Source organism: Cyprinus carpio, chromosome B24 (assembly GCF_018340385.1).
Source record: "Cyprinus carpio isolate SPL01 chromosome B24, ASM1834038v1, whole genome shotgun sequence".
NCBI classification, from domain to species: Eukaryota; Metazoa; Chordata; class Actinopteri; order Cypriniformes; family Cyprinidae; genus Cyprinus; species Cyprinus carpio.
Window position 1 is genome coordinate 773374 of NC_056620.1, and position 16678 is coordinate 790051.

The 16678-nt window shown below is 39.8% G+C and overlaps 1 protein-coding gene across 1 annotated transcript in view; it reads right to left on the reverse strand.

Annotated features, from left to right (window-relative positions):
• LOC109094959 (reversion-inducing cysteine-rich protein with Kazal motifs-like) overlaps positions 1-16678 on the reverse strand; it is a 57309-nt gene that overhangs the window by 22437 nt on the left and 18194 nt on the right. The window contains 8 exon segments of the mRNA XM_042751882.1: positions 279-543; positions 1847-2044; positions 2389-2422; positions 4891-4938; positions 5028-5113; positions 5455-5491; positions 7052-7126; positions 8675-8736. Of these exon segments, the coding sequence (XP_042607816.1) occupies positions 279-543; positions 1847-2044; positions 2389-2422; positions 4891-4938; positions 5028-5113; positions 5455-5491; positions 7052-7126; positions 8675-8736 (805 nt within the window).

The following is a 16678-nucleotide window of genomic DNA, read 5'->3' on the forward strand; positions in this document are numbered from 1 at the left end:
ATTCAGTCTCAGAGCGACGCCGTTAGCCTTCAGACGGCTCGGGGGTGCCACAGTGGCTCGGTGGTTAGCACTGTTGTTTCACAGTAGGAAGGTCCCCGGTTCAAGCCCTGGCAGGAACAGGAGGCCTTTCTGTGTGGAGTTTGCAAGTTCTCCCTGGGTGCTCCCGTGTCCTCCCACAGCCCAAAAGACTTGCAGGTTAGGTGAATTGTAGCCATACATGCTTGAATGGCATTAAGAAGAAAATAAACAAACAAACAAAGAGCAGGCTCAGTGCTGACCTGCAGCTGGATGTGTTGGCCTTAAAGCAGCAGTGCAGTTTGGCGTAGTCCATCTTGGCGATCGGGGGTGTTTCGGGGTCACTTATGGTGGGCGGGTGTGCACTACCCAAGAAGCACTGCCACAGCGGGTCCTGAGGGAGCGGCTGACTGCCACACTCACTGATCAGACCGTCCATGATCTCCTGCTCGGTGCTCATGGTGCGGAGAATACGCTTACAGGCCGTCTGACAGTGAGCCTCCTCCGCCCGGTCACAGCAGTACAGACCTGAGCTGGGCGATATATCAAACAATATAATCAAGCCAATTCCCCAATCAGTTTCAGTGAATGGATTCAAAACCTGAAAGCGTACACTGATTGTACTCAACTACATTTTACTATGTTCTAGTTTGTAGTTAATCTACATGATAGTTGAGTAAATGATTCAACGACTCACTCTAGTGTCGGTCCTGTTAACTAAGACTAAAACGATTAAAAATGCTTTCATTCATTGATATAAAGTTAAAATAACAGAATAGAAATATTGCCTTGGCAACTAACTCGAAATATATATTGAATTATCTGGTAATTTTATATTGTGTAAACATTTTTTAAGATAGATTGAAAGCAGTCCTAACTCTCATGGTTCCGTAAATGATTCCTCACTTTAGTATATAACAGATTTATCGTTTTATTTTGCATATATCTGCATATGTAAATTTAAACGGATAATTAACAGCGGCTGGCACACATCTAATGGGGCCCTTCAGAAGTTCATATGATCTGTACTTGTTTTTTCAAATATGTAGTAATTTGTTTGTAGACTGTACAGCACTTTGAATCAGTTTATTTTGTGTTTAAATGTGCTTTATAAATAAATGTTGTTATTGTTGCACAATTACAAACCAAGCTAAAAACATGATCATTAGTTGGATTACAAGATAATAAAAACAAAAAATCTTTGATGGAATACACAGAACAATAGACTTTCTCAAAGACATGACCCCAATTTTTCACATCCCAATTCCCAAACTAAATACAAAAAATCAGAAAATGTGAAAAAGCTTTAAACTGTAATTTATTTCTGTGATGCGCAGCTGTATTTTCAGCATCATTACTCCAGTCTTCAGTGTCACATGATCTTCAGAAATCATAATAATATGATGATTTGCTGCTCAAGAAACATTTCTGATTATTATCAGTGCTGAAACTGATACATTTTATTTTTCAGGATTCTCAGATGAATAGAAAGTTCAAAAGAACAGCATTTATTTGAAATAGAAATCTTTTGTAACATTATAAATGCCTTTACTGTCAGCTTTGATCATCTGAATGAGTCCTTGAATAAAATAGTTTTTGTTGTTGTTTACATTTAGAATGAAAAGTATGCAAATGGGATGCAGCCACAGCTGACTTACAGTTTTGGTGCAATTCAATTTTTTTTTTTTTTTTTTTTTTCTGAAGTTGCTAATAGATGCAGATTAATAGAGATTTTTTATTTTATTTAAAAATGTCATGCTTAAGTCAATGTGTTACTTGCTATTTCTGTGTAATGCTATTTGTGAAAGGAGTAGTTTTTGGGTGCTCTTACTGTCGAGGGGGCTGCGGATGGGGTAGGATTTGGTGTAGTTGGCCACGCAGCCGATGAGCTGAGGACTGATGCTCTGGCAGTACTCTTTGACCGCGTTGATCTGGGATACGTTCGGCGACGAGTCTGTGCGGAAGATGGCCTGACAGTATTCACGGCAGTTTGTGTGTCTCCCTGCATAACTGCAGCATACTGAGCCCACTGGACACACACACACACACACACACGCGTGAGCCATCACCACACACTGAACTCATCATTTCTACATCTGCCGCTGTTTAATAAAGGCTGTCTGGGAGTTTGTCTGCTCTACTAATGCACACAAATAAGCGCTTCATTCAGTCCTGAGCTCTGCGAGAGCAGGTTAAAGGTCGTGACCTTGCCTCCCAGGCACAGAAACAACTCCATCTCATTTCCTTTCCATGCAGGCCAGAGACTGGAGACGTGATGTCATCAAACAGGAAGTCAGTCTCTGAGGACCGAATCACATAAATGAGGTACAGACGGACTGATAACCAAAGACCTTTTCATGCAGCATTGCTTACTTTCATTTTTGGTGATACAGCTGTAGAGTGGTTTCTGCAAGAGAGAAATACAATTAATCATAATATTGCAATAGAGTTTATGAAACAGTGTTTTTGTCTCTAAAATTCACCAAAAAGTGCTTGTTCTTATCACAAAGACACAAAAACCTTCTATTATATTTACCATTATTTTAATGGCGTTTTTAATTATTATTTACTGTTTTTTAAATCATTGTTATGTTGTTATTATTATTATTTGATTTGATTTCTCAGACAAAGCTGTCATATATTTTGTTCAGTGGAGTAAGCACTGTCCCTTTAAAACAAATCCTTTTGACGTTAGCTTTTCACACTTTTCTGAATCCAAGCGCTAAGTACGCTTCTGTTAGAAAGTGAGGGGTCAGTTAAAACAAATTAATACCTAAAGACATTCACTGTAAATACATAAAGACATTCCCAATGCTACAGAAGATTATTTCAAATAAATGTTGTTCTTTTGAACTTTCTATTCATCTGTGAATCCTGAAAAATAAAATTTAATAACATTTTACACAAAAATAATGATCATCAAAACATTGTTTCTACATTGATAATAATCAGAAATGTTTCTTGTGAAGCAAATCATCATATTAGAATGATTTCTTAAGATCATGTGACACTGGAGTAATGATGCTGAAAATACAGCTGCGCATCACAGAAATACATTACAGTTTAACAGAGATTCACACAGAAAACAGCTGATTTTAATTGTAATAATATTTAATAATTTTTACTGTGTTTGATCAAATAAATGCAGCATTAATGAGCGCAAGAGACTTCTTTCAGAAACATGGATAAAGCACACTGACCCTGTACATGAAATATAAATCTAAGGCACATTTTCTCTTTAAAACTAAAGGCTGATGTTAGTTTTATTTCTGCATTTCCCTGACAGCAGCTCTGATCAATGCACGCATCAGAAACATCTGTTCTAATGCTATATAAAGGCTTGGATTCTTCTCAGAAAACCAAGGGCACAAGATGAAAGAGCTGAAGTTGTTGTGAGAGCGATCCAGAGCAAGCGTTGTGCCGATGGTCTGTGTGTTTGGATCTCAAGAACCGTACGGACTACAGTCTGAGCGATGGACAACAGCATTTCTATCAGGAACCATTCCTCTTTTATAACACTTAGCCAGCAGAATTACAGATTTATTGGACTGTAATGTCCAGCTAGAGGGAGATGATATTTTTCCGTTGCTCAACACTAACGAAACGACCTCATGAAGAGGCTTGGGCCTGTGCTAGAAACCAGGCTTTAAATGAATAAACACAAATCAAGCTGGAGGCTCGTTTCAGACTGCAGAGCCGCCAGACAAACAAACAGAGAAATGTCGAGTCATATTGAGCTCTTTGATGAACGATAAAGACCTCCCAGAGTCTGCCTGCTTTCATCTCAACATCTCCCCCGGAGCGAGAGGCTCTGGGAAGCTGACTGTGTGTTAAACTGGATTCACAGTGTTTCTGAAGTCACTGGCCCAACGCTGCCGTGTTGTGGACGGTTGTCAGGGAACTGCTGTGTGTTGCTAAGGTGTCTGAAGTATATTTTCCATACTGGCTCTAGTGTAAAGAGCTCAGCACCAGCTCTATGATCTTCTGCTTCAGAGAGGACTCAGTCTAATCCAGTGCTATTATTCTTTACTAAAACTATTAAACATGGACATACAGCTGCAATAAAGTAACATATAAATATCAGATGAAAAACAAGCAAATAAATAAATAAGATAAAAACTAATTAAAGAAATATATATATATATATTATATATATATATATATATATTAAAGCTAATTTAAAATACTAACAACACTAGTATGATCACTTAACCCTAATTTGGTGTTCCTGGTCAAAAATGACCGCTGTTTAAAATGTGCTAATTTCTTGTTATGCTATAATTTCACCAAATCTTGGATTCAATCTTTTTATCAACTTGTTTTCTTTCAACTGGCACGGGTTTTGTGTTCCTTTAGGAACTGATTGATTGCAGGCCTCACTGATCTGCTCTTAAACCTCAGCTTTTTGAGTGAACATTGGCAAAATAATCCAAAATAACGTTTGTTTGTTTCACTTTTTGAGGTGCATAAGCTCAGATCAATAATTGATTAGTGGTAAGAATGCAGCATAATGAGAGCATTGTGGTCTTTTCTGACCAAAAAACACACAGCTCTGAGGTTATTCACACCAGACAAGCTTAATACTTATTATTGGAACAAACATATTCTCAATCTCTACTTAATGAAAGCCTGTTTCTACCTCGAAGAACGAAAGTAAAAGTATTTGTGATCATCTCACATCTGTGACTCTTCTTCATAATGGCAAATATCTCTCACAATCCGCATTCTGAATTTCTCACAGTTGTGACTCACTATTTCACAAATAAGAGTCAAATTCGTTCTGATAATTACCACAATTGAATTATTTTTACTCTGAGGTTGAAACTGCTTCCAAAACATAGACATTTGTGAAGTAAAATAGAGGTAAACTCCCACCTCGGTGTCTTTCTTGCATACTTTAGTGATGTCATTTTTAGATGATGCCTGAAGAGAAACCAGAAAACACACATCTGAGAATGTTACAGACTTCTCTACATGTTACGGCTGAAAGGTTTATACAGATTATATCTGACCTGCTTGCAGTCCCTGCGGCATTCAGCGGAGATGGCCAGCTCACAGCAGCCCAAACCCACCCATCCGTCAGACTTCTTTGATGCCCCTGGAAAAGTTCAGAATCACAGTCAGCTTTCCAGTAGATCTAATGCAGAACCAGACATGACACACTGAAGAAGAGTCTCAAAACAACACGCCCTTCATATTTCCTGCAGACGTGTTTGAATGTGCAGTGTTTGGCTTGGGTTCTTTACGAGCTGAAGCTCAAAGCTCTGGACGGGGATTTAATGGCCATGTAAGGTGTAGTTTGACTGATGTGAAGTGTGATATTTGTGCATCTGGGAGGCATTAGGTCTTCAGAGACTCTAAATCCTCTCTTGTTCTTTTAAGGCTGGTACAGGTGTGTTCTGCAGACGGCTCTAAACGTCTCCATCTGCGTTCACCTACCCGGCAACGTGTTGTTGATGCAGACCCAAAGTTCACTCTGCAAAACCAAAAGGAGATGTTTAGCATGACAACAACTCAAAATACATCATCTGCTCGCTCTCATGTGCTTCCAAACCTGAGGATTCTTCTTTGAAGAACAGAAGAAGTTATTTAGCAGGTCATTATTTACTGAAAATCTCATTTCAAGCAACGTGAGGGAGCTGCTGACGACAATGTTCAGGTTTAAAACAATAGATTTCAAATGTGAGACTCAAGTTGTTATTTAAAGCAAGTAAAAAATTCTGCACTGCTTTAGGTCACTATTTACATTAGCAAATTGAGCATTCAGCACTTTTTACTCAAATTGTTATGCTGGTATTATGTATACGGTTTAAAAAATGAAGCAAAAATGTATTATATAAGAAAAAAGAAATACACTGATGTTCAAAATTTTGGGATCAGTAAGACTTAGCTAAGTATCTTCTGCTCACAAAGGCTGCATTTATTTGATCAAAAATCCAGTAAAAACTGTAAAATATTATTACAGTGTAAAACAGCTGTTTTCTGTGTGAATCTCTGTTAAAGTGTAATGTATTTCTGTGATGTGCAGCTGTATTTTCAGCATCATTACTCCAGTCTTCAGTGTCACACAATCCTTCAGAAATCATTATAATATCCAGATTTGCTGCTCAAGAAACATTTCTGATTATTATCAATGTTGAACACATTAATATTTTTGTGGAACCCATGACATGTTTTATTTGACAGGATTCACAGATGAATAGAAAGTTCAAAAGAACAAAACTTATCTGAAATAGAATTTTTGGTAACATTATAAATGTCTTTACTGACACTTTTGATCAATTTAATGCAACTTTGATGAATAAGAGTATTAATATTTTTTTTTTTATACTTTGAACAGTAGTGTAAACATTTTCAGACGTCTGGACATCATGGTTTGAGCAAGACGAAATACACAATAGAATATGTGAAGCATCTCAAATGTATTTCACTGAAACCGAATGATAAAAACAGTCCTTTATAAGCTGTCTGGCCTGGTTATAAAGGACCCGTGTGAAAGCAGCCCGTGTACAGAGATGCCTTCATGAGAAGCGTCTCTGGTATCAGTGCAGCGGAGAGCCTCCTGATATAACTCGACTTTAATTAAAAGTAGATGCATATGAGCCTCAGAATGCTTTACTGAGCCGCACTCTCCTCCTCATCCACACGCTTGGACAAGATCATCAAACCTGATCCACAGAAAACACACCAACGTGGTTTTGATGCCTTAGACTCAAAAAACACATTTGATCCAGACTTTAAAATGCTTTCGAACACGTTTCAAATGCTTCCAAAATCCATTTGCATCCATTTTCTGTGAATCAGCGCAGGACGCCCGTCCAAACCAAACAGGCCCGGGGCTTAATTAGAGGCTGGATGTAATTGCATGTTGCTGCTTTAAAAGAGGGTGGAGATGTGTGTCCAGCCTTCATCTCGGCTTCATTACTGCCAAGCAGGTATAACCACAGCCCCAGACCACGAGGGAGGAACAGGAAGCGGCGGCGCTCTCTGTTTGAGACTTCCTGTGCTGCAGCTGGAATGTAAACACAGATCTTACCAGAGACTCGGGGCAGTAACTGGGCAAACGCAGGAGGAGGTGCTTCAGATGCGATTCACTCCTGATGGTCACGAGCTGCAGACAGAAGAGAGGAAGACAGGCACACGTCTGCTTTAATAGCACAGAATACTAAACTAATATTGATATCATTTACATACAGTAAGCATGATATTATAAATAAAAATTTAATTTAACCAAATGACAAATAGAACATTTATATGAAAAATAAGCATGAGTAAATAATGAGGTGTGCGCTGGGTGCATTCTAAAGAACTGAGCGATCAGAGGACAGCAGGACCGGAGAAACCCGCCGGCAGTCCATTTGGAAAAGTTCTGCTGGTTTCTTTCTTCAGGTTTTTGTTCGGAGGCTCAATCAATGGCGGGGAGATCTTCTGAAGCTGCGTGGCCCCTCCTCAAAGGGCCGAGGGCCTCGTCTCTTCAAAGCCTGGGCCGTCCATTAGGATGAAATGGGCCGGGTCTGTTCCTGCACAGCGCTGCTAACAAGCCGCCATTATTCTCTCCAGCTAATCTGCTGTTTTATAGATCCGTCTGCATCTGATGGGCTTTTAGCTCTCCGTCTGTCTCTCTCTCGCTGACTGGCAGCTGCTGTTTCTGAGCGGTCAGCGCCACTAACTGACCCGTCTGAACTTCACAGACAGCTGATCTTCATGCTCCTGGGGTTCCAGAGCTCTAAAGACACACGTCAGTCTGTGAAAGTCACATTCTCCAAGCATGAGAGCACTCGGCTTCAAATCCACAGCCGCTCTGAGTTCTCCTCTCCATTAATGCGGTCCTGTAGTCTGTGACCCTAACACAGTATACAGATTTTCTTTCTATTTTAAAGAAGATTCTACGGTTATACCATGATTTTTGTCATCCGAAATTTTTTCTTTTTTTATCTATGCACATTTTTTTTTATCTATGTTTTTATCTATACATATATATATATATGCAAAACAAAAAAAAAAACAGTTTGTGTGTGTGTGTGTGTGTGTGTGTGTTTTGGGTGAACTATTCCTTTAATGTTAATAAAACAACAAAACACAGAGAAAAATCACTCACTATTCTTGACTGAAAACTTGAATACAGTTGCATTAATAGGAATTTTAATTAATTAATAGTGTTTTATTTTTATATTTGTTCATTCAGTTTCTTGAATGCTCCTGCTAAATACACCTATTGTACCTGAAAATAAAGCACAGATTGTTTTATTTGTATATTATGTGTATTTGTAACGTGTATCTCAGTTCTTATTTTTTAATAACAAAGACAAAATAATGTCAAAGATTTTTATCTTTGCCCACTTTGTCTGTTTTTATTTTTATTTATTAATTTTTTTTATTTATTTTTGCTACCTTGAAAGGTTTTGTCTTAATAATATGGAAGTTAGTTTGGCTGTTCTGCTCAGACAACTTGCAAAATAGCAAAACCAACATGACAAAGAATTGTGATATTTCTAAAATAAAAAATAAAAACGTGTGTGTGTGTTTGTGTGTGTGTGTGTGTGTGTGTGTGTGTGGTGTGTGTGTGTGTGTGTGTGTGTGTGTTGTGTGTGTGTGTTGTTTGTGTGTTTGCGTGATAAAACCACAACTGTGTGTGTGTGTTTGCGTGTGAAAGCTTCACCTGTTCACAGGCTAATTTGCACTGAGGAAAGAGCTCTGCAGCATGATGGCAGCAGGACGGATCTGCAAACACAGAGAAGCAGAGAGAGATTCAGTCCATCTGATCGTCATATTTCACTCTAAGCCCCGCTGACGGAGAATAACGCTCGCCAGCTCTTTGAAATAGTCAGACTAAGTATCTTGAAAAGGGCAGCTGCAGTAAATCAGGATGGGTTTCTATACGTGGAGACGAGCTCTGGTCAGCGCAACACTAATTACTGCTCATGCAAATCTAATGTGTTTTGAGTTATGAGTTGCATTGTGTTGTTTTAAGGTTATAGGAAATGGGTCAATGAAAGAAAATCACCATTAAATTGATTCAGTGACAGTAAAGACATTTATAATGTAACAAAATATTTATATTTCAAATAAATGCTGTTCTTTTGAACTTTCTGTTCATCTGTGAATCCTGAAAAATAAAAAAGCAAATCGAAACATTAAGCAGCAAAAATATTTTCAACAACAACAATAATAAAAAATGATAATAAACAAAAACGTTTCTTGAGCAGCAAATCATCATATTAGAATGATTTCTGAAGATCATGTGACACTGAAGACTGGAGTAATGATGCTGAAAATACAGCCACCACAGAAATACATAAAACACAAACAAACATACACACACAAAAAAAACATCTTACTTAAAAATAAAAAATAACAAACAACACTTAATTTATTTTCAAACAAATAAATGCAGCATTGAGCAGAAGAGACTTTTTACAGAAATATTAAAAAAAACCTTTCTGATCAGTATATTTTGTATTTTTCTTATTCAGTACATTTTTGTTTACATGTTTCTTCAACTGCTAACACACTTTCATTTTCAAGACTTTGCCTTTTTTTTTTACTTTCCACACAAAAATCCAAGAACTGCACACAAAATACAAAATGCCTCTCATCTCTCGTAAATTGAAGCACTGCATTCAAAATATCACAAACACATCTCAAAAGCAAACATTTGCAAACAGCTTTGCCATAATATTAATTCCTGTTAGATTTGTGTGTGTTACATAGAGAACTGTGTGTTGTGTTTTACAAAGTGTTTTATGAAACTGAAAACTGAGTCAAAGGCTGATGATTAGTGTATGGTTTTGTAGATTTGGTGTGTGCTTCTGCTGTTTGAGTGTCAGCTTTCAGAAACTGTGTGACAAGGAAAGATTCTGTGTGGAAGCAGTTGAAAAAAAAACTGTAAATAATATCAACATAACAAGAAATATTTTTATATTTTCAAAAATGTGGTTCCTAGAAAACATCTTTGTTGAGAAATCACTTCAAAGCTGCATTAACGCTGCCATCTTGCTTTCACACACATGATCCTCTGAGCGTCAGAGACATCCAGCAGAAGATCCCACAGAATCACACACACGTGAGACGGAGAGCAGATCTGTGACTGTGAGCTCCTGTGCTTCAGCCACGGTTTGCTGATAATCATCACAGGGAGAGCTGTGCCTTTGAAAACTGTAGAAAAACATATTCTCATCTGTTTATGCTCCTCCAGAAAAAGTCGTCATTATCAAAATGAAGTGCTTTCATCTCAGCCGTCCTCCATTTCGTCTCATCCAGGCCCGTTCCTTTCATCAGCGTGATTTGATCTGTTTCTTCTGCATCTCTGCCTCTTCTCCGGCTCTCACTGCTAAGTGCTCTTCTTCAGTTTGAGGAGGTTCTGGATGAGCTCTGCTTTCTGTCTCAGAGCGTCTGGCTTTAAATGAAGTGAGACACACCAGCCTTTCCTTTCATGCCGCCGGTGAAGAGGACGCGATGGTTTATTGAGACGACACCGCTGGTTTTTAATGCCATGGATGTGCAGTAAATCTGGCGCTTGTGCCGCTGTTGTTCTTCTGAGGATGAGGAATTGACCTCCATTGTCTCTAAATGAAAGCAGTCGCTCCTCTGATGGCTTCCATGGCATTCGTGACGAAGTTTTAAAGTGGCGATAAACATACGCTCACAGTCTGAGTAAAAGCACAGCCGAACGTTTGCTGCTGGAAAGCCAAAGCTGTGCAAAGGTTCATTTAAAAGCTGTTTTACGTGCTTGAAGTTTTGAAGATTTGCTGCACATCTTCTGTTATTCTAGCATGAATCATAATGGAGCTGTTTGAAGCCGGTGAGGCTGAAGATGCTAATGGATTGTGTTGGGAGGGATATATTTCTAAGAAGAAAAGGAGAGGACCGATCGGAGTGTTTTGTGATCCACAGGCCTAGACCACAGCGTTTGTGATTACTGTTTAGAGTTCACTGCAAGTAAAAATTAAAATTGCCTACACATGCTAATTTAATAACATTTTCCAGCTATTTTTCAAGGGGGAAAAAATCAGGAATTATTATTTTGACAATTTCCATTATTTTTTAATTTTTATTTTTGGAATCACATGAATCTTTACTATCTGAACTAACACTGCCTTATCATAAAAGGTCAAATAATGTAGTCTAATAATTATCTGAGACTTATCGACCCCTATTAAGATTTATAAATTTATGAATTATTATACATAAAATAAGAATAATAATATTTTAACATATTACAAATATTATTATTATTATTATTATTGTTGTTGTTGTTGTTATTATTTTGTTTTTCATTATTAATAAACAAAATTGCATTACTGCTTATAATAATAATCGTATAAAATAGTTTAAAATGTTATTATTATTAAAATGTTTTTATAAAAAAATTGCTTTACTGCTTATGATTTAAGAACAATAATAATAATAAATATATTTAAAAAAATGTTATTTAACTAACTGGTTATGAATTATTATAATTAATAATAATAATAATAATAATTGTTATATTATTTATTTTAATTGTTATTGTGGTATAACCCTGACATTAATTTTCTTTTATTTCTATTCATTTAAATTTCCAAACTGAAAACATGCTTATGATTGAAGTGGGGTCAAGGTGTGCATTAATTGCATTCAGATTGAACAAAAATGAGCATCATATGACCGTTTAGCCAAGCTCGGATCCCTGGGAACAGCAACAGGGAGTAACATGTGCTAGTATTTTGAGCTCCGCCGCTACTGTGTCCCTGTTTTTCTGAAGAACAGTAATAATGCCACCCACAAACCACATCAAAGAAATTCCCCTCTCTTCCACCCCATCTTTCCCTCGCTGTCTCTCTCCCTTCCTCAATGCTCCTGAGCATGCACTTCACCCTCCAAACCCACTACTTCACCCCAGCGTTCTCAGCAGCAGGGAAAGGTTTCCCGGGGAGTGAGGGAGAACGGGTTAAGGGTGTTGTGAAAGAACACATTTGATGTCCAGAGAGGCCGGGATCTCTGGCGGGAACTGAAGACCACTTGAAAGGGAGGCACTTTGACGAAGGTGATCAAACAGCAATGAGAAGCAGACGAGAGCATGAGGTGGGGGTTACAATATATGGCCCCGAGACCCCGGACCCCAGACCGCTTCCTAAGACACCCATGAGGATCCCATCAAAGTTCAAAGCCTTGGTTAGAGCGCCTACATACACAACTGGAACGGATAAAACCTACGCTAACCAGTCCTGCAGCGCATGGTGCTGGAAACACAAGGCTGAGGGTTCGATTCTGAGAAAATGCAGGAACTGATAAATGTAGACCTTGACTGAGCCTGATTGGTCAGATGACTTATTCAAGTAACTAGTAAAGTAACACATTACTTTTAAATTTAAATATCTGAGATACTTTTTCAAATAAGTAATGCATATGAGTTACCTTTCAGTCAGTCACACTCGACGTCACGTCGGTGAACGACGAATTGGGATATCGTTTCGATAGACCAATCTGCTTTGAGTGTAAACTAAACGAGCCAATGCACATTGCATGCAATTATTGCATCCAGCTGCTGCTGATAACAGTGTGAGTATAATAAGGCAGCATGTGCAATGTATACCAGCTTTTCACTTCAAAGCCGAGCGACAGTATCGTTCTGCTCAACTGTGTCTAGTCGAGTTCAGAACGTTCTCGGAAGCTTCGTGTGTTGGCGAGATGGCGCTTCAGCGGTCAACTAGTGCTCCTCAAGACAGCCCCTCTTTGGCCGATTCATCTGAAGAAGGATCTACTGACTCAGAGATGGGGCACCGTTTGGCACCCATGTCCAGACCTTTGGAAACTCCATGTCTGGTCCCTGGATGGGGCGTGGAGGTTCTAGGTGACCTACCCCAGGAGGTAGCGAACACCATCACTTTGTTGAGAGCACCATCTACGAGACAAGCTTATGCCTTGAAGTGGAACCTGTTTGTCGAGTGGTGTTTTTTCTCACCGAGAAGACCCTTAAAGATTCCCGATTGCAGGCGTGCTTTCCTTTCTGCAGCAAGGGCTTGAGCGAAGGCTGTCTCCCTCCACCCTCAAAGTCCAGGTTGCTGCTATTGCTGCGTACCATGACCCTGCGAATGGAAAGTCTTTAGGAAAGCATGACCTCGTCATCAGGTCCCTTAGAGGGGCCAGGAGGTTAAATCCTTCTCAGCCCCCTTCTATATCCTCTTGGGACCTGACCCTAGTGCTGAAATCACTACAGCAGGGCCCATTCAAGCCTTTGCATTCAGTTGAGCTAAAGTTTCTTTCATTGAAAACTCTGCTCCTGCTGGCACTGGCCTCCATCAAGAGGGTAGGGGACCTGCACGCATTTTCAGTCGAAGATTCATGCCTAGAGTTTGGGCCGGCTGACTCCCAGGTAATCCTGAGGCCCCGGCCTGGCTACATGCCCAAGGTTCCCACTACACCCTTCAAAGACATTTACATTTATGCATTTAGCAGACGCTTTTATCCAAAGTGACTTACAGTCCATTCAGGCTAACATTTTTTACCTAACATGTGTTCCCTGGGAATCAAACCCACAACCTTTTGCGCTGCTAACACAATGCTCTACCACTGAGCCACAAAGACCAAGTGGTGAACCTGCAAGCGCTGCCCCTGGAGGAGGCAGACCCAATCCTGGCTTTGCTCTGTCCCGTCCAAGCATTGAGATGCTATGTTGACCGGACACAAAGCTTCAGGACCTCAGACCAGCTTTTTGTCTGTTATGGAGGCCGGCAGAAGGGGAATGCCATCTCTAAGCAGAGAATGGCCTACTGGATTTTGGATGCCATCACCCTGGCTTATCAGGCACAGGGTGGCCCTGCCCGTTCAGGTTGCGAGCTCACTCAACTAGGAGTGTTGCATCCTCCTGGGCGCTGGCTCATGGCGCCTCGCTGACAGATATTTGTATAGCTGCGGGCTGGGTGACCCCTAACACGTTCACTAGATTCTATAGCCTTCATGTAGAGCCGGTATCCTCCTGTGTTCTCAACTCAAACGGGAAGTGGCATGGTTAGTGTCATTAAAAAATGTATATATATATATATATATATATATATATATATACACACATACAGTGGGTAGGGAAAATATTCAGACCCCCTTAAATTTTTACTCTTTGTTATATTGCAGCCATTTGCTAAAATCATTTAAGTTAATTTTTTTCTCATTCATGTACACACAGCACCCCATATTGACAGAAAAACACAGAATTGCTGACATTTTTGCAGATTTATTAAAAAAGAAAACTGAAATATCACATGGTCCTAAGTATTCAGACCCTTTGCTGTGATACTCATATATTTAACTCAGGTGCTGTCCATTTCTTCTGATCATCCTTGAGATGGTTCTACACCTTCATTTGAGTCCAGCTGTGTTTCGATTATACTGATTGGACTTGATTAGGAAAGCCACACACCTGTCTATATAAGACCTTACAGCTCACAGTGCATGTCAGAGCAAATGAGAATCATGAGGTCAAAGGAACTGCCTGAAGAGCTCAGAGACAGAATTGTGGCAAGGCACAGATCTGGCCAAGGTTACAAAAAAAATTTCTGCTGCACTTAAGGTTCCTAAGAGTACAGTGGCCTCCATAATCCTTAAATGGAAGACGTTTGGGATGACCAGAACCCTTCCTAGAGCTGGCCGTCCGGCCAAACTGAGCTATCGGGGGAGAAGAGCCTTGGTGAGAGAGGTAAAGAAGAACCCAAAGATCACTGTGGCTGAGCTCCAGAGATGCAGTTGGGAGATGGGAGAAAGTTGTAGAAAGTCAACCATCACTGCAGCCCTCCATCAGTCGGGGCTTTATGGCAGAGTGGCTCGACGGAAGCCTCTCCTCAGTGCAAGACACATGAAAAAACACCTGAAGGACTCCAAGATGGTGAGAAATAAGATTGTCTGGTCTGATGAGACCAAGATAGAACTTTTTGGCCTTAATTCTAAGTGGTTTGTGTGGAGAAAACCAGGCACTGCTCATCACCTGTCCAATACAGTCCCAACAGTGAAGCATGGTGGTGGCAGCAGCATCATGCTGTGGGGGTGTTTTTCAGCTGCAGGGACAGGATGGCTGGTTGCAATCAAGGGAAAGATGAATGCGGCCAAGTACAGGGATATCCTGGACGAAAACCTTCTCCAGAGTGCTCAGGACCTCAGACTGGGCCGAAGGTTCACCTTCCAACAAGACAATGACCCTAAGCACACAGCTAGCCTAGCCCAGCCCAGGTGACAAAAATGTAACACAAAAGTAACGTAATGCATTACTTTTCATGAAAAGTAACCAAGTAAAACAATTAGTTACTTTTTATAGAGTAACACAATATTGTAATGCATTACTTTTAAAGCGGTCATGAACTGAGAAATCAAATTTCCATCTTTTGACATATAACAGGTCAATGTACTATAAAAATATCTTGTAGGTTTCAAAACTCAAAACTTTCTCATTAGTTTACAAACAGCTTTTATTGAAACCAAGCTCAGAAAACCACTCGCTTTGGAAAATGCCACTTTATGACATAATAGTGAGGCGAAAACCTGGCTCTGCATGATCAATGCCTGCTTCTACATTGCTGCCTGTTTAGCCCCGCCCACTGATTCAAGATTCAAAATTCAAGATTTTTGGAGAGCATATAACCAGCAGTGAAATGTAAGTTAGGTCTGCTCCATGGACAGTGCAATTATTAAATAATACAAACACAAGAAAATTATATATAAATATATATATAAGTATGGAAAAAGTAAGATAAAAAAATAAGAATAAAATAAAATGCTTATAAAATAAAATGCGCAGGACGGTATACTGTATACTTAATAAATATTAAGATGAGCAGGAATGTACAAGAGAAGAATATGCAAACAGGTTGTACAGGGTGTTTACATAGCAGAGGTAAAATAGAGGTAAAAAAGTAAATAAATAAAAATAAAAATTACAGAAACTGATGTGTGCAAGTGACAATGTCAGTACATTACGTATCTTACTGATAATTAAGTGAAGTCACGTAGAAGTTAAGAGACTGAGTTTGAGTTTAGTAGCTTGATGGCCTGGGGGAAGAAGCTCCTCCCAAGTCTCTCGGTTTTTGCCATCAGGCTACGGAAGCGCTTACCAGATGGCGGCAAAATGAAAAGACATTTACTAGGGTGGTTAGAGTCCTTAATGATTTTAACAGCTCAGCTTTTGCAGCGTTTGAGGTAGATATCCTGCAGAGAGGGGAGAGCAGACCCTGAGATGCGCTCAGCTAAGCGCACAACTCTCTGCAGGGCTTTGCAGTCTTTAACTGGAGCTGTTCCCATACAACACTGAGATACACTGAGTCAATACACTTTCTATGGCCCATGAATAGAAAGTTTTCAGGATCGCTGGGGAAACCCTGAATTTTCTCAGCTGTCACAGATGGTACAGTCTTTGCCTGGCTTTATTAACATGAGTTTGGATGTGTGAAGTCCAAGTCAGGTCCTCAGAGATGTTTACACCAAGGTACTTGAAGCTGCCCACCCTCTCCACAGGGGTCCCACGCAGTCATGTGTGTAGTGAGAGTAGAGCAGGGGACTCAGGACACAGCCCTGTGGGGCTCCTATGTTCAGGGTGATGGAGCTGGAGATGAACTGGCCTACTTTTACCACTTGAGGTCTGCTGGTGTGGAAATCAAGAATCCAGTTGCAGGTTTAAGAATTCAGGATGAGGTCCATGAGT